The 25,384-nt window shown below is 43.3% G+C and overlaps 1 protein-coding gene across 1 annotated transcript in view; it reads left to right on the top strand.

Annotated features, from left to right (window-relative positions):
* Man1a1 (mannosidase alpha class 1A member 1) overlaps positions 1–25,384 on the top strand; it is a 175,368-nt gene that overhangs the window by 135,453 nt on the left and 14,531 nt on the right. Inside the window, exons 7-11 of the mRNA XM_032888241.1 lie at positions 8,747–8,870; positions 9,981–10,074; positions 18,421–18,536; positions 23,702–23,921; positions 24,667–24,839. Coding sequence (XP_032744132.1) covers positions 8,747–8,870; positions 9,981–10,074; positions 18,421–18,536; positions 23,702–23,921; positions 24,667–24,839 — 727 coding nt within the window. The remainder of the gene's footprint in view (positions 1–8,746; positions 8,871–9,980; positions 10,075–18,420; positions 18,537–23,701; positions 23,922–24,666; positions 24,840–25,384) is intronic.

Raw genomic sequence — 25,384 nt, 5'->3', positions numbered from 1 at the left:
TGTCGTAATTTTCGTCCAAAACTTTGGTTGTCAAACTATTTCATAACATACTAACAACCTCCAAAGTGTAAGCTGTAGGCAGCTCTCAATACCAATCATCCCTGACCCCGTGTGTGTGTGTGTGTGTGTGTGTGTGTGTGTGTGTGTGTGTGTGTGTGTGAGAGAGAGAGAGAGAGAGAGAGAGAGAGAGAGAGAGAGAGGGAGGAGAAGACAACCCACCAGAGTGTCTCATTGACCTGGAACTTCAAGTGGACCACACAGTGACCTTCCCTGTCAGGGCCAGACAGGAACCCACCTGTCTCCATCTCCCATGTGCTCAATACATCACCACATCCAACTTTTTACATAGTTCCTAGGGATCCAAACCTGGGTCTTCATACTTGGAAGGCAAACACTTTACCAACCACAGATCTGTCTGTTCTTACCACAAACTAGGCATGGACTGCAAATCACTTCCATATGAAAATTCAAATCTAAAGAAAGCTACCATTTTAAATCGTAGGATGGTTTGATTAGTGGTTCTGTTTCTTTTCCTGGTTATATTTCCTCTCTGTGTTAACAGAAGAGGCTAAGCTTGTATAACACAGCCTCAAAAGAACACCCTAATTACTAGCGTGGATTATCTAAACATCATCTGTTTTCTTGAACCATTTTTGCAATGAATTTGTCATTTGAGAATTTCAAGAACGATCACAGTATTTACATTTTCTCACTATAGATTTTTCAATATTCTGTTTGCTGATCTTGCCTTAAAAAACAATTTATTGCCCATCTTCTTGTGGCATCAAAGAAGGAATCCTTTTCCAATTACTCCCAAAAGTCTAATATCTGGGAAAGAAAACCACAGTGAGGATCTGAGTTCAGCAATGAGGTATCAGACTGTTGGGGAGAAAACTGAGAAAAGCTCAATTTTCTAAAGATATAATCAAAATCCACTGGATAGCTCAAATAAAAATCTTAAGCAATGCTTATAGGAAAGTCAGACATGTCCCCCCCCCAAAAAAAAAAAAAAAACTGTGTTGAGCTTAGCTGACTGGACAAAAGCTTAATTGACTTACACTTGAGACTTCAACCCTCAACACTTTCAGTGGAGGACAGATTGACTTTAAGAGTACCTAAGCATAGTTTCCACGGGGTCCAGTGTTGTGTCACACTGGCTGGCACAGAGTAAGCTCTCAGTAAGTTTGACTTGACTGGCTGGCTTAGTCCCACTCCCTGAGTTTGGCAAGGGACATCTGGAAGTATTTCTTTTTCAGACTGCTGAACAAAATTATTTAATAGTATCCTGATAGATCAGAGTTTCCTGCAGAAAACTAACATTACATCTGGCAAAACTCATAGCAAACTAGTCTTTCCCAAAGCAATGCCTCCATTGCTACACCTATCCTAAGGTAACTGGGGCCAGACCTTCAACTCTAATGGAACAAGTAAAATAGCCTTAGTTATTAAAACGGGGGTTAGACATGATCAGAGCATATCACATGCATTTATGGAAATAGCACAGTGTAGCTCATAGGTTTTTACCATTGATCTGATTCATAATTACAAGGAGTACACACGCCAATCAAAGTTATTTAAGTATAGAAATCAGTCAGCCAAGGTTGACTATGTATTTATTTTCTTTGGGTGTTTTTGTTACACTTTTATATTTCGTGTGTGTGTGTGTGTGTGTGTGTGTGTGTGTGTGTATACCTGGGTCTATGTATCTACCTGTGTGTATGTGTGTTTATGTGCTTATATCTATGCATACAAGTACCCAGTACATGCATACAGAAAATAGGACAACTTGTGAGTCAGTTCTCTCCTTCCTACACACTGGTCAGCAACTGTTACCCACTGATCCCTCTCATAGACCTCTGTTTTGTATTTCAATTGTCAGGAGTCACCTATATAGTAACAATAAATACAGTGTTCCATCATTCAAAGTCAAGTTTGAATGGGACATTTTTTGTTTTGTTTTATTTTAACAATTAATCATTCCTTAGGTACCTGTGTTTCTTGGCAGTGTAGGAAACTGGGGTTATGTTCGTGGCACAGATTAGGAATCTATGTCCCTGAGGATCTTGACAGCTAATAGAAGTGAGAGGTACTGGCCACTTACCCACTGAGGCAGGAAGACACAGTGATGCAGAAACGGGAGAATTGTTAGATTCAGGGAATATCTGCTGATTTCACAACGTGTTCCATGGGTGACCCTCAGGTGAACAAATAGCAAAATTTGATTGCAATTTCACTGTCCTGAAGTGGTGGTGGTATGTGTAAAGGCAGAATAGTGGGACAATCGTATTAAAAATGCAAGCGTGTGAGAATTTGAAGGGGCTGACTGGAGAACCACGTGACTAGGGACGGGACCCTTTTCAAAGGATGTGCAATAGCATGGTTCTGTTCCATTCCGGAGTGTCTTGGTACTGGTGAACACCGGAGTTAACCTGCTCCAGCTTAAAGGACCTAGCGCCATGATTTACATCAGATGGAGTGAGGAAGTTTCCACAAGCTAGCACGTCTCTCTCCATGTGACAGGACATCCGACTGGTCGTTTGCACCTCCGTGACGCAGTCTGAAACCCGTCCTCTTTTCAGTTTACACAAGTAAAGTAGCATCTGCCGGGTGGAGGCTAGGCAGTTGTTTCTGCATGAAATAAGTTAGTTTTAAAAGGTACATCTAGACACATCATTGAACCAACAATTGTGGCCAGAAATAAATGTCAACGTGCTTCGGCGCCCATTTCAAGTGTTTCAAGTTTTAAATGAGCCACACAAGCCAAAAGTAGTGGCATAGGCCTTTCATTTCAGAACTTGAGAGATTCATTCAAGCAAGTGACTGTGAGTTCAAGGCCAGCCTGATACATTCATTGGGTTTCGGGTCAGTCAAACCTACACAATGAGCCCTGATCTCAAAAACACAAAACAGTAACGGAAAGTAAATTAGAGTGTATCCACTAAGTAAGAAAGCACGCTCAACAAAAATAAGCGCATGCGTCATTTGTCGTGGAAAGTGAAAGGAATGTGATGGGTACTTAATGCAACGTATAGAATATGGTTCTGGTTTTCTTAACATAAAATAGAGGAATATACGTGCCCACTCAGACATCCCATATGCACCAAAATGTCTTCCCATGAGGTTTTTGGTTTTGGGGTTTTGTTTTTGTTTTTTGGGATTTTTTTTGGGGGGAGTGATTTTTTTGTTTTGTTTTGTTGGTAATGTTTCTTGAACCCAATAAAATTCACCTAAGAATCCAGAGAAGGCTGAATTCATCTAATCTCTGTTCCTTTACCGCACTTGGGAATGAGGTACTACCCAAGGGAGAAGTAGATAAAAGAAAGATGTATGGACTCTTGGGAGCACAGAGGAAGATTGAAATCTTCTGTCTTTGTAACTGACAGCCCCAAACTTAGCCAGCGAAACACAAAAAAAGAGTATTAAGAGTCCAAATAAATTAAAATATTCTAAAACAAATATATACGGTGAAATGGAGCAGAGTGTGACAAATTCCGAGTGTTATGTTGGACACTTAGAGGGAGCAGCTGTGATTTTGAGTAATTTAGTCAAATGGTTTCCTGAGTCAGCCACTCTCCCCTGAGGGCATAGTCCTCCGGTTGGCTTTGCTGTGGTAAACACTGGGACAGTCTTTGCCTGTGTTAAGATGGCAACCCCCTGGGATGCAGCTTTTCCTGGGTTCTTGGCTCTCTGCACACCTCTGCAGGAGGGAGACATCAGTACACGCAGCCAAAGTCTCCCTATCTCTCAATCGATTAGCTTTGAGGGTACAGCTAAATGAAACAATCGTTGATGAAATTTCTAATTATTCTTTCCTGATTTGTGCTTCTAAAAAATCCGATGGAGTAATGTGGAGTAATACCAGATTAATTTCCTCTTTTTCTTTTACTCACTATCCCTGTGGGCCATTACATTTGCATGCTTGAGTAAGACTTTGGAGTAATATATAGGATGTGGGGAGGTTTTCTTCCAGAGACTGATGGTTCTGTCACCACAAGGAGTAAACTGGATTACAGACTGTTGACTTTAAGGAAGTTTATTCACTGATCAGCTAATCAGAAATCATTCGGGCAAGAGGGCTCTTGAAGAATATGGGGTTTTTTTTTTTCCTTATTTTTTTTTAATGAAAATTGCTCCCTTTCCCATTTTGCATAGCAAAGGAAGCCACAGGGAAGGGGGAATTGAAAGTCCTAGCTAATGGATACTGTGTAACTCTTTAATGCTTTGTTTATCTATTAATCTGACAGCTCTCAAGGCTCATTCCGGCTCTGTAAACTCTGCACTTGTTGTATTTGATCATGCTACATTGCTAACTACATGCGTTACTGCCCCAATTTTACCAGGGTAATGACAATAAAATACAGTCCTGTGGGGTAAGCTCCATTTAAGACTATGTGGAGAGGGTGGATCATCAATCCAGAGGCTCGTCTAGCTATTTACATCATTACAGGCTTTAGGAAGAGTTAGCTTATCTCCCATGGGATTCAGACATAGTAGGATGGGTCATTAGTGGTGTGTTTTCTTCCTCTGGCCCTATTACCCGTTATCCCCAGGCGACAGAAAAGGCACACTAGACCCACCGCAAATCAGAGCTACAAGGTCAGTAAATAATCACCCCTTAATGCTTTGAGAATGGTAGAATCAGGATGTATTGCCACCACTAATAAACTGTATAAAATCTATCAAAAAAAATACTATTTCACGGGTTTCAAAGGAGCCAATGAGTCCAGTCTTTATTAAAGACAGTTTCCTATTTTCACTTGCTGAAGACAACTATTTTTCTTTTTGATTGTGATAAGTTTTGTTTTCAAGTGCTGATGACCTTAGTAGAATATTGGACATTGAAGCTAAGTAAATATTAAAAGATACATATCAAATAATATTCCCGCTCAAAGTGGAGAAACAGAAGTATGTGAAACTAGATGGACAGCGCAGTTCAAAATTCTGTCCCAGGATTCTTTGAACCAGTGTTTTGGCAGCTGCCCAGATCATGGTAATTGCCTCTTTGTGTATACATTTCTATACACTGATCATCATTTTGCTTAAGATGAAGATGTTATAACAAGGTTGGGAATATTTAATATTTAAACGGCCTTCCCTTTCAGACTTGTCTTATAAAGCTAATAGTTTGTTTTTTAAAACACAAGCTATTATTTTTCCTTTAACATATTTTTCTAGAATATTACTCATGTTTGTAAAAGGGGCCAGATGAAGAATGCTACAACTGGGCCTTTAAAAATCCCCTGGCCACTCCCACAGATAAGAGTAATTTTGGCCCGAAGAACTAGAATGTTCGGCTTATGATAGATTCGTCACTAGATTCAGAATTTGGAGCAAAAATGACCTTGTAACTAGGCATGGTGCTTCGTGCCTGTAACTCAGACACTTGGGAAACAGTGGTCACAAGTTCAAAGTCAACCTAAGCTTCAACAGGAGTCCCAGGTCAGTCTAGGCTAGTCCCTGTCTTTTTTAAAATGCTAAATAATCTTAGAAAGGTTTTTGCTGATCCCTCTCTGAGTGATAAAACTTTGGGTTTGACTTATGTGATATGCAAGAATAGACGCTGTCACACAGGTCACTGTCACGTGGTACGTCCCATTCACTCTCTAGGTCAACTGGCTGGTCTTTGTGCATTTGTCTAAGATCGAGATTGCGCTGTACCCTCTTGGGCTTCTTCAACTACTTTCCAGTTGCATATTTAAGAACCATCATAGCTATCCTGTTGTAAATAATTTGTACGGAAATACATTAATTCTCCATGCCGAGAGATAATCAAAGCCATTCTTTCATATACACATTTATCATAAACCCAACTGCCTTTCTCATCACATAAATTACAGAGAACAAACGTAGAGATGCTAAGTGCATTTGAATTTTATTTGGTTCATTGAGTTTGTTTAACTGGCCCTTCGAAGTCAATGCCTCTGCGTGTTCTAATCCCCTAAACTAAAAAAAATCAGTTCCTTGGATTCCGGGAAGTAGGCTGGACTTGTTCACTACATCCTGATTTTTTTTTCCTTCTCTAGAATGAAGCTGTCTGTCTGTCTGTCTCACCCTGATATGATCTTATGTTGCAAATAAGTTCTTACTGTTTCTCCTCAATGGAGGATTTTGAATTCCTGCTCAGTAGGAGTTTGCCTTTAGCATGGAGTAGAAACATTGATATGTCCTGACAACAAATGGCCAATTGCTTCATGCACTGGCCACTGTTAACCAAATCTGACGGTAACTTTACATTCCGTCTGGATAGTTCAACATTCCTTTTATTAAACTCACTGTGAAGTAAGGAGTAACACTGACTCCAAGAATTGAAAATTTAGGACATTGTCTAAAATCAATGAATGCAAGGTTTTCAGTTCTCCATGTTTCCTTTCATTAGTTACATCAACCATACGCGTGAGCTTTGAAACAAAGCCTGAACGTGGCTCTAAATGGATAGGGAATAAGAGTGAGGCTGGCCCATGGTTTCCATGCCCAGCTTCCTCCTCATTTAGGCTCCACATTCTTCAGCAGCCTTGCTCTAGAGCCAACGACAGGACCGACGAGGTTTCCCTGTGTAAAAAGGGGTAGCTTGAAAGTTTAAGGAGCACCAAGAATACTTAAAAAGAATCTATGTTCAAACAGGAAAGCCAGCCTTTCAGCAGACTTCAAGTGCCAGGCTCAGGTATGACAGTCACTGTGCCTGCCACCCCTCTCCCTATATCCATGAGGTCAGACCCTGCCCTAGGTAACTTCTGCTGTGGGCATGAGGCCAGCTTCAGCTCCTCACTGCACTCTCCTCCCTAACTTATTCTTTAACTAAACTCTGGACCGAGAGGAGGCATCCTGTGATGCCCATGATGCTGTACTGTACACATCCGTGTGGGACATACTCTAAGAACTCCTCTCGCATTTACCTTGGCATTGACATCCAATACTGGACTTTTTTCTGCTCAAATATTTGCCTCCCAATACTCTGTACAGTTAAGAAAACAACTTGTCTCATCAAGCTTCTAATCCAGTGTCATTCATTGTCACTACTGCATAGCAAATAACGTGCAATAAATGCAAGTCTTAAACCAAAACCAGGATGTGCATTTTCAGGTATAGGAACTGAAATTATCAGTCAGATGTATGTTTAACTTTATTTGAATTATCATATATGTCTTGAAGATTTAAGTGTTTCACTCAAACAAACTGTACCCAAAAGTCTGATTATGTCTCAAGAGCCAGTTCATGTTTGGGACTGGGATCATCATCCCATGTCTCAGTGGATAAGAATACTTGATGCACAAGTGTGAAGACCTGAGTTCAAATCCCACCACCCCCACAGAAAGCTGTCTGTGACTCCATAGCTCAATGGCCCCAGTGCTGTGGTGAAGCAGAGATTACATTAGAAATCTCTGGGCTTTCTGACCGTCAACCTAGCTCAGGGTTCAGCTGAAAACCATGTCTCAAAGGCAGTAAGGCAAAAAGAGTGATGTGTACCTGATATCCCCATGGCATTTTCAATTAAGGATACATGCACCAACGACATGAACATGTTTATGCTACATACAACACACATTAAAAAAGAACTCTATTTAGAAAGTATTTTTTGAGATAAAACATCCAGCAATATATTTGCAGCTCATGCCTTTAAGGTTTATATAACATAATTTTATATTCTTAAGCATAGATTAGGTAAGACAGGCAGTGAGTCAGTGCCTTAAAAAAAAAATAGATAAAATTTACGGAAGTCTAGTCATTGGAGGCAGGATTTGGAAAAGGACAGAAGTTCTTAAGTAAAGAATGTTTGAAATTTAACTCCTATCCAAGTAGATTTTAAAAGATAATGCGACTATCTGAAATTCCCTCAATCTCAATTAAATGGTTGCAAAGCTGAATGCGTGGGTGCTACATAGCCCCTGGACCTTCCACGTAACTGTGTTACCTGAAACATATTTTGGATTTTCTGGTTTTAGTCAACAGTGAGTGTCAGATGGAAAATAGGAGTCAAGGGAAAAAAAAAAAAAGAAGAAAAAAAAAAAAAAGAAGAGAGGAAAATAAAAATGAATAGTATGTTATAAAGAGTCTATACTTTTTTTTTTTCTTTTTTTTTTTCATCTTTACTAACTTGGGTATTTCTTATTTACATTTCGATTGTTATTCCCTTTCCCGGTTTCCGGGCCAACATCCCCCTAACCCCTCTCCCTCCCATTCGATATGGGTGTTCCCCTCCCCATCCTCCCCCCATTACTGCCCTCCCCCCAACAATCATGTTCACTGGGGTTCAGTCTTGGCAGGACCAAGGGCTTCCCCTTCCACTGGTGATCTTACTAGGCTATTCATTGCTACCTATGAGGTTGGAGCCCAGGGTCAGTCCATGTATAGTCTTTGGGTAGTGGCTTAGTCCCTGGAAGCTCTGGTTGGTTGGCATTGTTGTTCATATGGGGGGGTCTCGAGCCCTTCAAGTTCTTTTTCAGTCCTTTCTCTGATTCCTTCAGTGGGGGTCCCATTCTCAGTTCAGTGGTTTAATGATGGCATTCGCCTATGTATTTGCTGTATTCTGGCTGTGTCTCTCAGGAGAGATCCACATCCGGTTCCTGTCGGCCTGCACTTCTTTGCTTCATCCATCTTGTCTAGTTTGGTGGCTGTATATGTATGGGCCACATGTGGGGCAGGCTCTGAATGCCATCCCAGAGGTGTGAGCTTTACAATGTCGGCCACCTGAAACCTTGGAAAATGGGACCCACCGGACCCATAACTCCTCCTGTTTTTCCTTCCATAGTGGGATCGGACGTAACTGGCCCTGGGCCTCTGGAGGCAGCAGTATTCTGGCAGAATTTGGAACTCTCCATTTGGAGTTCATGCACTTGGCCCACTTATCAGGAAATCCCGTCTTTGCCGAAAAGGTGAGTCTTGGAAGCACTTGTGCAGCGCATGGGAAAGGAAAGACTGTATGTCTGTGGGACACTTTGTAACTCGCCTTACTTCACCTGAGCAGACTCAACCTAGTCTTTCCGTGTAACTGGTGGTAAGAGGCCCACCTTCCCCCTCGTGGCTTGCAGTACAGTAAGGAAGTTGCTACCTGTGTGAAATCTATTCCATCTAAAAATAGGAAGTGCTGTATACACTGTATGAAGTACATTGTGGGAAAGGCTAAAGTGTTATACAAATCAGCTTTTCGCTTTACCTCTTTTAAGCAAAATTCCTTGACAGAGTTATATTTCACTTTGTTGAAATTCTGCTCAAGCACTTTTCAGACCATCTGACTACCACAGTACACAGCCCTGCCACCTCACCTGTACCGCTGTCCTGTCCATCTTCTCCTCAGAGAACACGGTTCCATACCAAAGAGATTCCTAGGGGAGTGGCTCACAGTAGAGCCTTATTTCTAACATTGTGGTCACCAGCAGCAGGTCTGCAGTTAGGAGTTAGACAAGGAAGATTTCAGTCCTAGGTCTCTTGGCTTATAAATGCTCCCATAACCTCTTGTTTGTGCCTCTCCACCACAAGGGGTTGGTGGGGATGGGGAGGGAGAAGACTTGCCCTCCTCAGTGTCCCTCAAAGCCCCATCTCCCTATACCCTTGCGTTGAGTAGGTGGAACTCAATGAGGGAATTCTCATAATTCCTTTTCTTTTTTTCCACACTATTTGTCTTCTCTTGACCTAGTATTTATGTTTGTTTATTTTCCATATCATCCTATCCAAAGGCACAATTCTAAAAGAGTAGTTGTGTGCATTGATATAGCCTTAATATGGAGATGGGAGGTCTCAATGTGGGGTCTGGGGTTCTAGATACCTATGACTATATATACTGATTCCTATTATTTTTTCTGATAACAAAATTCCTGAAACATTTTGTGAAGGTTCCTTCTTAGCAGAGAAGAGAGAGAGAGAGAGAGAGAGAGAGAGAGAGAGAGAGAGAGAGAGAGAGAGAGAGAGAGAGAGAGAATGAGAGAGAGTGGCATGTGAACTTTTTCTTAGATTTTTTTCACATTACCATTCCTTTTCCTCTATAGGTAATGAATATTCGAACAGTGCTGAACAAGCTGGACAAACCAGAAGGCCTTTATCCTAACTACCTGAACCCCAGTAGTGGACAGTGGGGTCAACGTAAGTCCAAACCTGAGCATTCACTCTTGCGAGCGCAGTTCTTGTCAAGGAATATTGAAAAGGGGGAGAGGATCTTAACCAGCCTCAGAAAGCACGCTTCAGGGGAAGCAGACAGCTTGTTTTCCACAGAAGGCTGGAGTCGGACAATGTTGTTGTAAGCATATTGGAAACCAACCTTCAGAAAAGGAAGACCTGGCCAGTGTGGTGAGGATTTCCACTCACAGCAGGTTGGCTGTGTGGTGATGACAGTGCAGATGGCAGTGCTATTCTCTGCCCAGGTGGTAGCTAGACCACTCCATTTCTAGCACTTTCTACTTTGACTTGGGGAATTAGGAGCTCAGACATAGATTTTTCTCTTCATAAATTGTAAGCTACCAGGTAAGGATTTCTTGTGAGTGACTTACCTTCAGAACAGAAATAAGTGTCAAACACATTCTGATGCCAGATACCCCACTTCAGGACACTTTCAACAGAGGTATAAAGACTTGGAATTTGTAAAAAGAAATGTTCTCAAGCCAATTTGGAAAGGCCGTGATGCGTTAAGTATCAACTGAAAGCAGTTGAGTTACCCAGCTATGTCGAAGGCGTTAAATTTGTAATCTAATTTTGGCTTTTTAAAAATGTATATTAAATAACATATTCTTAGATAATTACATCTCACTATTCTTTTAGAAGTACTTCTTCTAAAGAACACATTAGTGGGGGGAGCATGCTAGCCCCCATGTCTCCTATTGGTAACTGAGCCTACATCTAGAAGCCTTAGCCCTGTAAAGAAGGCTCCCACCCAGTGTGGCCTACAGATTGCTGGAAGTTCCAAATGCCTTTCATGGGCCCGCAGAGTTAAAAGTTTATAAATCCGGAGACAACTTGCCTTCTTCCTCTACATGTTTGCATTTATAATGAGTGGACAGGGGCGGGTAACACTGGTTGGCTGTGTAAAAACCAAGGCAAACACCAAAGAGTACTAATCGTCACTGTCTTGTCTACCACAGTATAAAATAGACCAGTTTCCCTTGTGCATGTTCTCATGAAGCAGAGGAATGATTTTGACTCTAGTAAACACCAACCTGTGCATTATGGCGAGGTGACCGTGTAAGTGACATAGTCCAACAACACTTAGGAAACGCAGCTTAGCGAGGAACGATGCATTCCGGCTCGCAATCCGGGGTAGCCTATTACGGGGCAAGAGCTTGAGGAAGCCTTCAGAGAGATGTTCCGCACGCTTTGTTCTTTTTATTCAGTGTGGAACCCTCTCGCACTGGATGGTGCCACTCGCACTTAGAGTGAGTCTTTCCACTCCAGTTAACTCCTGTTAGAAACTCCCTTGCAGCATGCTGAGACGTTCCTCTCCTAAGTGGTTCTAGATTGCCGAGTTCACCATCAGTGTCAGCCATCCCAGTAATGACCACCGGGAGAGGAAAGGAAAGCATTTGTGACACAGCATATGGTGGTAGAAATCGCGCATTTTAAGGTTATTACCGACATTTTTGTTTGCCCTGGGATGACTGTGACTATCCTTTTATGAGTCACCATCTTTACTCAAAAGTACAACTGAAAACAGCCAGTCGTTCGGACCTGGCTGGAGTTGGTTCTTGAAGATGAAAAGCTACTGTTTGTAACAGTGGTGGTAAAATTTGAGTTCCTAAATAAGAGTTGGAAGTCTAGAAACCTTGTCTATCTCACCATGAGCTTGCCTTCATTAGTTGTCTGATAATATTGGCGGTGACCTTAACGAAGGTGGTTTTGTCTTTGTCCTGTAGTGGAATGTGCGCAAACTTGGGGAAAAAAAAAAAGGGAAAACCAGTCATTTCCAAACAAGCGGTGTAGGCGTAGGCGTTAACTAAAACACCCAATGATAACAAAAAGATACACAATTGACTTGAATGTAACAGAGTAGAAAAGTTCATGGAGGGGTTGGGGATTAAGCTCAGCGGTAGAGCGCTTGCCTAGGAAGCACAAGGCCCTGGGTTCAGTCCCCAGCTCAAAAAAAAGAAAAAAAAAAAAAAAAAAAAAAAAAAAGTTCATGGAGAGGCTGGAGAGGGTGACTCCACGGTTAAGAGAGCTTGCTGCTCTTACAGAGGACCCAGGTTCAGTTCCCAGCACCTGTCTAATGGCTCACATTGCTTATAACCCCATTTCCAAGGGATCAGACATTCTCTTCAGCACAATGGGGACACTGAGCGTGCACCTAATATGCATTCATGCATGCAAGCACTCACACATAACAATAAAATACGGTTTGCCGATATGATCCGTAACCCTGCATTGTGGAACTTTAACCTTTTAAATACCACTTGTTAGGTTTTGTTGTTATAGCCAAATGTATAGTAAGAGAACTACTGCATGTGTATGACAGGGTTGTACTCCTGTGTGTGAATACAAATGTGTGTGTGTGTGTGTGTGTGTGTGTGTGTGTGTGTGTGTGTGTGTGTGTGTGCATGTGTGTGTGTGTGTGTGCATGTGTGTGTGTGTGTGTGTGTGTGTGCAGGTGTGTGTGTGTGTGTGTGTGTGTGTGTGTGTGTGTGTGTGTGTGTGTGTGTGTGTGTGTTGGCCTGGGCCTCTGGGAGCTATCTGACAGGAATGTACTTGTCTCTGACTTCCCAGCTGCTGATATTACAAACACGTGACACTACGCTCACTTTTCTTTTTAATGTGGGTTCAGAGAGATCCAGCGCAGGTCCCCCTACTTGTATGATGAGCCGGCGAGCACTTTATCAACTGATCCCCGGCTCCAGTCCCTGGATGGGCAATGAAGATATGCTTCCTTTGCTGCAGCCGTAAAACTGCACGAGACACTTCTCTTTGTATACTTTAGCCAAAGCAAAGTATACTCATGGATCAGAGTTGGATCAGACATGGAAATCTAGCCAGGAAAGCAAACGTTAAGGAGATTGGGGGTGGGAATAAAATAACGTTCGTCTTCCCACTGAGGTGCTTGATTTCTGAAATGACGTCTCTATGAATACTATCATTTGTCGTTATAACTGTTACTTTCAGTGTGCCGACAGCAATCTTACTGAGTTCTGTCTCAGCGTGAAGGGCTCTGAGACTAACCTGAAACCTGTAAGGCCCACAGAGGATTGCATACAAGACGGTTAGATATAATTTACCGAAAGGGTGACCAGTGCGACAGTTCTTCTCCCGAATATTTCAAACAGTTGGAGAACAGTCTGTATGATCTCTGGCTTCCTTGCTTTAATTTAGGACTCAGAAGTCACTCAGAAGGACACTAAGAGACACCAGGACACTGTGACTCCACCTGCCCAGTCACCCGTACACATAGATTTGGCTCAGTTTTCCGGGACAAATTGTCTTTTACGTTTGTACTGCTTATCAGCCGGTTTTCTGATGGAAAGCAAACAATCCTGCTGAGTCTCGCGCTTGCCCTCTCCCATCCTCCATCCTGTGTTCCAGCCATAAGGAAGAAACACTTTATTTCTATTTCTCTTGGCCATAGCTAGGGGTTTTCCTTATGCTATTTCCTCAACTCCTTTATCTAACTTCTCCACTAAGTTCCAGAACGCATACCTGTTCTTCCAGAAGTCTCCTCCTTCAAGGGTCTGTTTGGAATTTGTTACCACACCTCTGCTTCTTTCTCTCCAGTTGGACAGTGTGGGTTATTTCTGCCCAGCGTCCCTTTCCTGCTGCCTCCTGCCCATCCTTCTTCCTAGGGACTCAGAGCTCTCCAGGTTGGTAAACATGCCATGGGTGTGTTTGCTAACCCAGAACACAGTACTTTGTTCTTTCTCAATGACTGTTTGCTCCAATGCTTTCTGCACTGGGCTGTGTTATATCTGACCTTTCATTCTCTCAGCGATGGTTCTATTTACCCTTCTGTAAAAGTCGTCACTGCGTCTTAGCTGTAGTTAAAGAGCATCCTAGCCTCGCCATGGGAGGGAAACGGGCTTTCTGATCATTGCTGCTAGATGTGAGGTGTGTGTGTGCGTGCGTGTGTGTGTGTGTGTGTGTGTGTGTGTGTGTGTGTACGCATGCAGTGCCGTGTGTGTGTGTTTGTGTATATCTGTCTGTGTTTGTGTGTGTGTCTGTGTCTCTGTATGTCTGTGTGTGTATGTGTGTATGTGTGTGTCTATGTGTGTGTATGTGTCTGTATCTGTGTGTGTGTCTGTTTGTGTGTGTATCTGTGTGTGTATGTCTATGTGTGTGTCTGTGTTTGTGTGTGTGTTTGTGTGTGTATGTCTGTTCGTGTCTGTGTGTGTATGTCTATGTGTGTGTCTGTGTCTGTGTGTGTATGTCTGTGTGTGTGTGTGTGTGTGTGTGTGTGTGTGTGTGTGTGTGTGTGTGTGTGTGTCTGTGTGTGTGTGTGTGTGTGTGTGTGTGTGTGTGTGTTTCTGTGTGTGTGTGTCTTTGTGTGTCTGTGTCTGTGTCTGTGTTTCTGTGTCTGTATGTTTCTGTGTGTGTGTGTGTGTGTGTGTGTGTGTGTGTGTGTGTGTTGACTCATTAGTAGCACTGAAAACTGCTGTAGATAGAAGGTTATTAAAAATTAAAGGAAATGATTATTTGATCCCCATGTTTTTTTTGTTTTGTTTTGTTTTGCTATTTTGCTGTCATTTTGTTTTGTTTTCCTTTGTTAGACATTATACTAGAAATCTGTGTATGGGGCCTATTCCTACCAAGAATAAAAACCGTAATCAACCCTTTAGAGAAGAACACGAGATTTGAGTGTCTGCTCATTTAGAACTGTTAGGCTTGAAAATACCAAATTTTTATTTTTCTGGAGTTGGTGGTCCTGTCCTTCTGAAGTATCTCCTGTCCTATACCCACTAAGAAGCTACAGGCAGAACTCTGTTCCACACAAACTATCACCTGGACCTAGGAAAGCTCAACGGATGAGATACAAAGTTATCAAAAGCACGACGTACCTCTTTGTTCCTTTACTTTGATTTTTGAAAGCTAGAAAATTTTTTAAGTTAACTAGCGCCAAAATTAACCAAAATAAATATGTTATGGAACCTTTTTTTCTATAAAATCCTCCCGGATGCCCGAGCTTTTTTTTTCCTCATTATGGACTCATAACCCAAGGGGACAATCGCCAGCCTTTCCAAGCTGTTGGCTTTCGTCTGTGGTGGTTGTGACTCCGAAGGGCATGTCTGGACGGGGCCGTCATTCCCCATAGCTCCGCTCGGCCCTTGTTATTTTGACAGTAACTGGACAGGGATTTGCTTTGCCATGCATCACTTGCTCTTGTCTCCTACGGCCATGCTTACAACAGCAGCTCTTATTATTGATGAGACCCCACTTAGTCTATTTACTTTGTAAATGTCAGAGGTTTCTGCGGTAATTCATTTAGGAAACTCTAAAGGGCATGCGCTGCTATTTTAAGAAATCAGACCTACCACTTTAAAAACATATTTCCCCTAAAATTGAATTCATATGCTTCTGGACTATTCCTAATAAGGAAATTGCACATTTAATACGTAAAACCAGACCCTGCTAGGTTGGAAGAACGAGTCCCTATTAACATTGATAGCACTTAGTTTTGAGGGAAAGAGGCTTGTTAGGGCCCAGTGTGGACCATAAGGACTTTTATGGATCATGACTTGGTGACGAGGCAAGATACTGGGACCGCATTCTGACAGTAAATGTGTGGCAAACTCTTAAAGGGAGGGGCACGCCTTCAAGGTTTTCAGAGAAGGTCTGTGTGGGATACTCGGTGTGAAATATGTCCTTCTCATTCAGGGAAAATAAGGCGTACAGATGCCCCAAGGGAGCTGGAAGCTGATAATTTTGAGGACCCAAAATATGAAAAGTGAGACTAGACCAAGTAGCCAATGGCACGGAGAGGACTGAGACCTGGAAGTCCTTGCTGGTCCCAAAGGAGGGGTCTAAGGGCTTTGAGAGTGGTGGCCAGACTCTCCTGGGAAGGGGTCGGGTGCCAAGAGCGTGGAGAGACGTTGATTGACACCAGAGCATCTTGCAGCAAGGGACATGCTCGCTTCCGCGTCTAGTGCAGTGGGCAGGACGGCGTGGAGCTCTCCGAGCCCCGTGACAGTTGAGGAAGTGACCTTGCTATTGAATTTTACTAAAATTCAGCAGAAATTGCGCGCCCCCGTGAGAGTGAAAGCAGGAAACGAGATACGCGTCCTTCCTGTGGCTCTGATAAAAACATTCGGTCCAGCCGTCTTTGTTCGGCTCTCACAACCCATCACTGAGGGAAGTCAGGCAGGAGCATGAAACAGAAGCCATGGAGGACGAACGCTGGCTGGCTCACTCCCACGCTTGGCGTTCTTGTCACTTTGTCAAACAGCCTACCCACCTGTCTCGGTGGTACAGCCCACGGTGGGCTGAGTCCCTACGCCAACGAATCATGAGAGCAGTCTTCCCCAGCTACGCCCAAAGGTCAATCTGAGGCGGTCTCTGTCTCTCATTTGGGAGCCATTTCTTGGCGACTGTAGGCTGCGTCAAGCTGTCAGTTAAAGCTAACTGGGACAGAAGTAATGGCTTGAGCCAGGATCACAGCAATAAGAACAGAGAGGAAGTGGGGCGGGGGGGAGGGGGAGGGGAAGGGGGCGTTGCTCAAAAGACTCATGGGAAGTACAGTGCGTAGAGTTCCAGAGCTCACTGATTGTGGAAAGGGGAAATCAGAAAGTATAATTCTTTAAATAGCCATTTAATGGCTGTTGCTCTACTGTGTGTGCATGCGTGTGTGTGTGTGTGTGTGTGTGTGTGTGTGTGTGTGTGTGTGTGTGTGTGTGTGTGTGTGTGTGTGTGTGTGTGTGTGTGTGTGTGTGTGTGTGTGTGTGTGTGTGCGTGTGTGTGTGTGTGTGTGTGTGTTGCTAGGAAATCGAACCCAGAGTCTTAGCATTAGCTGTACAACTAGCCTGTACTGAGCTACATCCCAAGCCTTGTTGACCCCTGAATTTTCCAGTGTCTGTAGATAGGCGAGCGGAAGCCTGACTCAGATGTGAAGTTGAGGAAGAAAAAGTAAAAAGAAAAAGAGAAAAGAGAAGGGGGGGGATTTATTCTCTTTTTCAACACCCATGTAGAGTCAAAGGGAAGTTGGCCAGGCAGCAGAGCCGTTCTGTGTATCTAGAGATACACGGATGCACTCCTGGGTAACCACGTCAAGAAACCCTCATTTCACTTTCCGTATAGCTCTGTGCTGTGAAACTTTGAAAGGCCATTTTGTCAAGGGCCGAGTCCCCTCAGTTCTGGCATGGCGTTTCCCATCGATGGTGCTTGCGGTTTGGAAGCAGTGTGCTTAAAAAAATGAAGATTCGTTCCTTTGCGGTTGGTGTCTTATATTGAAAAGCCGATGTCCAAATGTGGGGCCTTATGCAGGCCGTGGGACAAATGGCTGTCAACACCCTGGGCTCTCTCCTAGCCCAGTGGCCGTTTTCCTGCTGCACAGATGAGGAACCGCAAAGGCTTGATCTTTGCCTTAGACCAAGCGTAGTCAATAGTCAGTGGCAGTGAAAGTTGACGTGTACGGTGGGATGGACGTATTAGAAGACGGCGCTGCCTGCTTCCTTCCTTCTGGTGTTTCAAGACAGGGTTTCTCTGTATGACAGGGGCTTGGCTGTCCTGGAACTCACTCCAGGCTGGCCTCAAACTCCCAGAGCCCACCTGCCTCCCAAGTGCTGGGATGAAAGGCATCACCACCCCCTCCTGGCTGCTCTTTTTTTTTGAGGGGACGGGGTATTTATATTTTTTTTTATGTGCATTGGCTTTGCCTCCATGTATGTCGGTGTAAAGGTGTCAAATCACTTGGAGCTGGATTACAGACAGTTGTGAGCTGCCATGTGGACGTGGGGAATCGAACCAGTGTCCTCTGGAAGCTGCTGATCCATAGCTGCGGCACTGCAGCCCTGCTTTCTTCTCTTTTAGGTCACCTGCCACGTCTGCTTTCTCCCCTCAAACTTAGAGCAATAGATAAATTACGTAGTCTTCAAAATGTCGTGAACTCAAGGAGTCTCTGGCTTATTTTGTTGTTGTTGTTTTTAATGCCTAAAATTTTAATGGAGTTTTATATTACTCTGGGCCTAAACTAAATTTAAAACCCCTAAATATAGGCTATGAAACATTTTGTTTTCCCTTTTTTTAGTAGAGAACCAGGTTTTAAGAATTAAATTCGAGACACACACACACACACCATTTCTCATCGCGTTTGCAGGAGTAGCCCAGTGACCATTGAGGATACATCACGTGACTTCACAGCCCATCTGCTGGTTTCAGAAGGTCTTTCTGAAAGAGGGGATTTGTTGGGACTCACATGTTCCATTGAGCTGCAGCTGACCGGTTTTGAATCCTAGCCACTGATATGATTTCGCTGCATTATCTGAATTAAAAGCGGAGTGGCCAGGAAATTCACTTCCCTCTCTCTTTCAGATCATGTGTCAGTTGGAGGACTTGGAGACAGCTTTTATGAATATTTGCTCAAGGCATGGTTAATGTCTGACAAGACCGATCTCGAAGCCAAGAAGATGTATTTTGATGCTGTCCAGGTAACCCAATATTTAAATCATACTTGCTAGTCAGTTCTGCCTTACAACTTGCATATTAATCAAGCTTTAATGAAAAAAGAAAAATAGAGTACCTCATAACTGGCTTATAAAGTATTTTCAGCTAGCAGTTCAATGTCTGCAGTGTCATTTTAACAATAATAACCGTACTTACAATTTCAGTTCTAACAGAGCAATGAGTTATTATGTAGTTCAAATCTCACCCAAGAGTCATACATCTAGCCAGGCATAGTGGTGACCCCCTGGACTGCCAGCATTTGGGGAGGGGACATGCAGAGGGTATGAGGACTGCTTTGAGTTTAAAGTCAGACTGGCTACAGAGTGAGTTCCTGGCCAACCTGAGCTACAGGCACCTGTGTGAAGACAGGTGGTCATAGGCCAGATACCATTCTGGTCAACAAGAGATCATATGGAAGACAGTGTTGCCTGAAGAGGACGCTGTCTACTAAGATCGTACTGGTGTCTCTAGTGTGTTGCCCCAGTGGCATTGCCTGATGGTACATTGCCTGGGAAATACCCCTTTCCCTAAGGATGTGACTATATTCTTTTTGCTACATTTTTCATTATGGGAAGGAATCTGGGGTTTAATATTCTGAAAACTGGCTAAGTTGAAATACTGGATGGTCACTGACAGTCCACTGCTCCTGCATTGGAACTCATCTCCAGAGAGCTAATAAAACTATAGTTAAATCCATAGAAAGTTAACCTTTTTCTTGAATGCTCGGAATATTTTTGTGATCAGTACTATTCATTTATGGGGTAGGGGGAGTTGAAATGGGCCCTCATCTATCCCAAGACAGCATGGGACCTTATCTAGCTAGGATTGCATGAAACTGTCCCTCCTGCTTCCACATCCCAAGTGCTGGGATCTCAAGCACACGCTATCACATCTGGCCTTAGAAACCTGTAATACCACTTATTTTAAGTCTTTATTCTAAGTGTGCTAGCCTCTCTAGTAGGTCTGGAAAGTTTGCTTGTTGGAATATAGTATAGCTTCTTTGACCTGGCTAGCTGGATTGAGTACTCTGTCCTTGTCCTCCCAGGATCAGGTGAGGGCTTCACTGAGCAAACCACAGCCCTTCACTGTCACAAGCAGGCATCAGGAACTCCTTAGGAGGAAGACTATAACGGAGCCTTTTTTACAGCCCGTGATAAGCATCTACTGCAGGCTACACTATGATCCCTCCTGTCCTGTCCTCATTTGGTAACCCTAGAGAGCCCATTCCTTAATGGTTACTTTTTCTCCACCCTGTGAGGTTTTGAGTATTAATCTTGAGAATTCTTTTCAATATAATTTGGTTCGCATATGTCATCTGATTAGCATCCTAGCAGACATTTTAACTGTTTTGTTTCCAAAGTTGCCCCCTAAGGCCTTGATAGTCCACGAAAAGCCCCTTTGAAATATCGTTTGAAGTATTTCCCCCAGTTTCTAGAACCGTTCCCATGTAACTCTTAGTATGCTCTGTTTAGACAAACAGTTGACAGGAAAAGCCATTAAGAGCAAATGAGGCAAAGTGTTTCCTGTGACTCTTAATTGTAAAAAAGGAAAAAAAAAATTCAGCCCATTATATATTTTCATAGCAGTGAGAAGGGAAAAAAAGGCTTGAGTTTAAAAGCAGCATTAACAATCTTCTTACCAAAGTCATGCTTTATTGCGCAAGATCAAGACCGTTGGCATTCCGTCATGGATTAGGAGAGCACACAAGCTCCCACTACCAGCAGAGGAACTTTCCATAGTTGGTGGTGCTAGGTGGGAGAGTCTGTTTTATTTTATTTTATTAATTCATTTATTTATTCACTTTTTATCCTGGTTGTGCATGCACACACACACAGACACACACACACACACACTTCCTCCCCCCATCCCCATCCACTTCTCCTCTGAAATCTGTGAGACCCCCTGGGCATCCCCTCACCCTGATACATCAAGTCACTGCAGGAATAGACAAATCATCTCCCACTGAGGCTAGACAACGTGGCAGTCCCGTTAGGGGAACAGGATCCACAGACAAGCAACAGATTCCTGGACAGCCCCTACTCCAGTTGTTGGGGGACCTGCGTGAAGACCAACCCTCACATCTGCTACTTATGTGCTGGGTTGGGGAATCCATTTTCTTCAGGGTGGTGGCCATTAGTAGGCTGCCCATGACGTCATACCTATGTGCACTGTGGCAACAAGACTGAGGGTGGCGGTAGGAGCGGGGGGTGAGAGCAATGGAGTCACATGACACATCTCAGGAAATCTGACTCCGGAGACCAGCATCAGAGTGCAGATCTGAGTTTATTGTCCAGCGCATAAGCTTTGATATAGTGCTGGACCCAATCCCAAGCCCCAAGCACATCTTGCCACAATGTCACCATGCTCTGGGGAAAGCCTGTGAGGTAACTCAGGAGTGGGGAAGTATCATCACCTGTGAGGATTTTAGTGAGAACTGGGTTCCTGGCTTTGGTTCCTTTATGCTGTCTCCAGGTGTACCGGAGTGAATGTAGGCCTAATGCTTTGTGTGGCAGATTAGGACTCTTAGAGGAGTCACAGGAATCTATGGAGTTGGGTGGTTTTGGACATGAGGTAGGAAAGGGGGGCAGAAGGAGTCTCGCAGTTGGGGAAGGGCTTGGAGGAGGGTAAACATGATCAAAAAGCACATTGCATAAGTATGAAAGTTCAGAGTATAAATAAAAACATTTTAATATGACTCAGATGGGAGCAGCAGTCCACCCTTGAGCCGTAAGGCTCAGTTGATGCCAGGAAGTCATGGCCTGCCTCAAAACATAACAAATGCAAAACGCAAGCCACACCTGTCCTTGTCAAGAGGAGGGCCGTGTGTATATTGTTCTCACTTTTTGAGTCAGTGGGGACATAATCAGGTTTTAGCTTTAGGCAGATTCAGATAGGAGTCTTTAACTAGACAGTACTGTGACCTCTCAGCTGGTTATTGTGACCCTCCCTAGACACCACACAAAGCCACCACACAGTGGGGCAAGATATGTGGGCAGTTGATGTACCATGTAAGAGTCCCCAGTCTTCATCAAGTTAATACAAAAAAGGGAGAATTAAACCACAGACTAAACCATGCTCTTTTTCCTCAATCAATTCCCCATAGATTTGACACACACACACAATTTTATTTATTAGAGTATATTTACATTTTTTTCACTTTTACACAAAACCATTGCTTTGGGCACAGACCTTCATCATAGTTTATTTTAGGAGACAAGTTAGTCAGAATCATGCAAAAAAATAATAATATAGTAGTTGATTCACTCTCCAGAACAGGGTGATAATGTTTCTCTAATCTGTGCACAAAAGCTATTACTCTTGCCATGGAGAAAGAATAATTTCCTGGGTGATGAACAAGTATCTGCTTGAAGGACTTTACTGCAATTGGTGTTATGAGAAGTGTAAATAGCTAAGATGTTGCATTAAATGAGAATGAAATATTAATGCGAGAGCTAAACCATCAATAAAATTAGCTTAACCACAGCTAATGAGCACAGTGGGGTTCATTTATCTCTCACTGTCTTGCCCCTGTTTGTTTGTTTCTAAGACAGGTAGAGAAGGTTTCGTCCGCCCACATTTCGTTCTCAGTCATTCTCTCTACCTTCCCAAATGTGCCTCCTGAAAACCCTCCTTTTTCTGACAACACAGATCACTGCAGACCCCAGAAGAGGCCTTTTCCTTCCTAGGTCAGAGTGATTGATTCCTATCAGAAGAGTTGGAAATTGGCAGTTCCAAACCTAGTTCATACTTTCTGATTTTTTTTTTTAAATACGAGGCTTATTTTATTTCTAACCTGGTTTTTGATAATAGCAGCAGTTCGAGGACATAAATAAAATATATCTTACAAATCAGTTTTGTAAATTTTATTTTTTTATCCTTGATTTAAATAGCATTGGCTTTAAGTTTTTTAACTGAACAGTAGTATGACTCTCAGTAGAGTAACAGGAAATGTGGTGATGAGCTTGCCTTAACTTCTCTGGGTACGTGTAGGCCCACGTGCATACGTGGGTAGATGTCACCTCGGGTCATTCCTCGGGAGCCGTCCTCCTTGTTTGTCTGTGTGTGGCATGGTCTGTCATTGTCCTGGAGCTCCCTGATGAGGCTAATCTGGCTTGCCAGCAAGGCCCAGGCCACCGACTTTCTCCTCCCGAGCACTGAGATTTCAGCAGAAGGCATCAGTGACAGCTTTTCTCCATGCATTCCTGAGCCATCTTCCCAAACCATCTGATTGGTCCCTTATCAGCACACAAGAGATGGAAATAAGTGGCTTATCAGGGCTAGCGTCTATCCTGACTTCTTTTAAATAAGATGCTGCCGAGTCTTCACTGTAGACAGCATCGTTTCCACGTTAGAGATGAGACGTGTACTGAGACTTACAGATATGCTGAACAAGTTGCCTGCAGCATTGCTCAACCTCACCAGAGAGAGCATCTAACTCCTCATCCTCTGACGCTGGAACAGCCCGTCTCGGCCCCTCTCTTTTGCTGCTCAAGCCTCAGAGGGAGAAAACAGCTATGCCGCCATCTTGGATCTTAGAGCCTAGCACGTTCCGTTCTTCCTCTGCAGGGGACCTGGGCTTTGAGCTGACTCAGCTGAGACAGGGTGGCAGTGTCCTGTCTTCGAGAAGGGAATGGCATTTAGGGAATGAGAATGGCAAGTGTTTGGTCAGGGAGCCAAATGAAGTCAGTGGAGCCAGCAAATTGAGGGAATCCTAGCCAGATGAGGGAATGGCGCTCGGAGAGAGGGAAGAATACAGAGAGCAGGAACATTTCAGAAGAAATTAGATTTGAGACAACAAGAAAATCGCCAACAGTGACTGTGGTTGCTTCGTGTTTACATACACAATTAAAGTGCATATGTATGTTTTTAATTATAATGTAAAACTGAGAATGTTGTTGGCATAAACATATAATCCCAGCACTCAAGAGCTGAGGCAGGAGAATTGCTGCCAAAGGCAATCTTACCCTCATAGTGAATTCATGGCAATCTGTGATCGATAGCAAAGCCACATCTCGAAGAAAAAAGAGGAAAGAAAAGGAAATAATTGATTATACAATAATAATAGAATTAATGAGCATTAATAGTATGATATATAGAATTTCTGAATTTGAATAAAAGCTACAGACCACTTAAAGTGTCTTCTTTTCAGGCCATCGAGACTCACTTGATCCGCAAGTCAAGTGGGGGACTAACGTACATCGCAGAGTGGAAAGGGGGCCTCCTGGAGCACAAGATGGGCCACCTGACATGCTTTGCAGGGGGGATGTTTGCACTTGGGGCCGACGGAGCTCCAGAAGCTCGGGCCCAACACTACCTTGAACTCGGAGCTGAGATCGCCCGCACCTGTCACGAGTCTTACAACCGCACATGTGAGTACACGTTACTCTCCGTTCACACCCCATTCTCTCAAGCTTTGATCTCATTCGGTAAAGAAAGGACTTTTTCACAGCCCTATTCCAGGAGGACGAGGGAGGGTGAGGGAGTGAAGAAGGGGACGTAAAACCACTGTGAAATTTGTTGATGCTAATGTCTTATAAAGGAATTGTGCTTGTATTGAAAAGTCACTGGTTTATACAAAAATGCACACCTTAGTGAGGTGAGTAACAAAAAATAGGCCGTATAAGTTTAAGCCAGGCTTATTTACTGACCTGTGCTTTACCTCAGTAATACTGAGCAAGAGTCTCTGACCCACTACAGAAAGAAATTTCCCCAAAGCCCCATGAGGAGATTATATGTCTGGCTTCATATTTATAAAACAGGTATTATGCAAATATTAAGTAACTGGCCTTTGGTGACATTCTAAGAGAATTCTCAACCATTAAGCTTTCAGCTACCCAGAAAATGGTACAGTGCCTTATAAACAACTGGTGAGTGTTCACTAAATAGGAGTTAAATGGGGGGGAAGAGGGAAAAAAAGAATTGTCACTTTCTAAAATGGGTTCTTTTAGCCGATCCGAATTTAGAATATCTTGAGTATTGTGTATTTTATGGTGTGTTTAAGTAGCCCTTAGTCACCCTGGCACATCTCCGAGGTTGTTGCACTCTTTCTGATTTTGTCATGGCCATACCCTAAATCAAGAGGTAACCCTTGTTAACTGATTGTGTGTGCCCTAGATGTGAAGTTGGGACCAGAAGCGTTTCGATTTGACGGCGGCGTGGAAGCCATTGCCACAAGGCAAAATGAGAAGTATTACATCCTACGGCCAGAGGTTATCGAGACATACATGTACATGTGGCGTCTGACTCATGATCCCAAGTACAGGACCTGGGCCTGGGAAGCCGTAGAGGTGAGGTTTCAGTTTGCAGATTTCTTACAGTTCGGTGTCTCAGTGTGAAAATGTTCAGTGCTGACTGCAAATCTGCTGTGGCAACTTTTCTGAGATTTCCATACCTTTATCAAGTTTGTTCCATTCAGGACCCACTGTTCCGGGCTAATTCACCGTGTAGTGTGGGCTTTAGCTTTGGTTCATGGAACAATAATAAAACTGTATTACAGATAGACTTGAATACTGAAGGATCTAGATCTAGACAGAAAGATCTAGAAAGGCATGTTACAGCACGAAGTTACCCTAACTGTGGAAAGAATGGTTGCTTTATTCCACTGGGGTTACTGAATATCTACACTGTCTGCTGTCTATTTAAAATCACTTCAGAATCCGTGTTTTTCTATTGGTCCTTGGGCTTTAATGATGCCCTATGCTTTTATCTAGAGCAGAGATCCTCAATCTGAGGGTCACAGCCCCTTTTGGGGTAGCATATCAGACAGCCTGCATATCGGATATATCTATTATGATTCCTAACAGCATCAAAATGACAGTTACGAATTAGCAAC

The sequence above is a fragment of the Rattus rattus genome, chromosome 18 (assembly GCF_011064425.1).
Source record: "Rattus rattus isolate New Zealand chromosome 18, Rrattus_CSIRO_v1, whole genome shotgun sequence".
NCBI lineage: Eukaryota > Metazoa > Chordata > Mammalia > Rodentia > Muridae > Rattus > Rattus rattus.
Note: the sequence above shows the minus strand (reverse complement) of the source record. Positions and strands in the feature narration are given on the sequence as shown.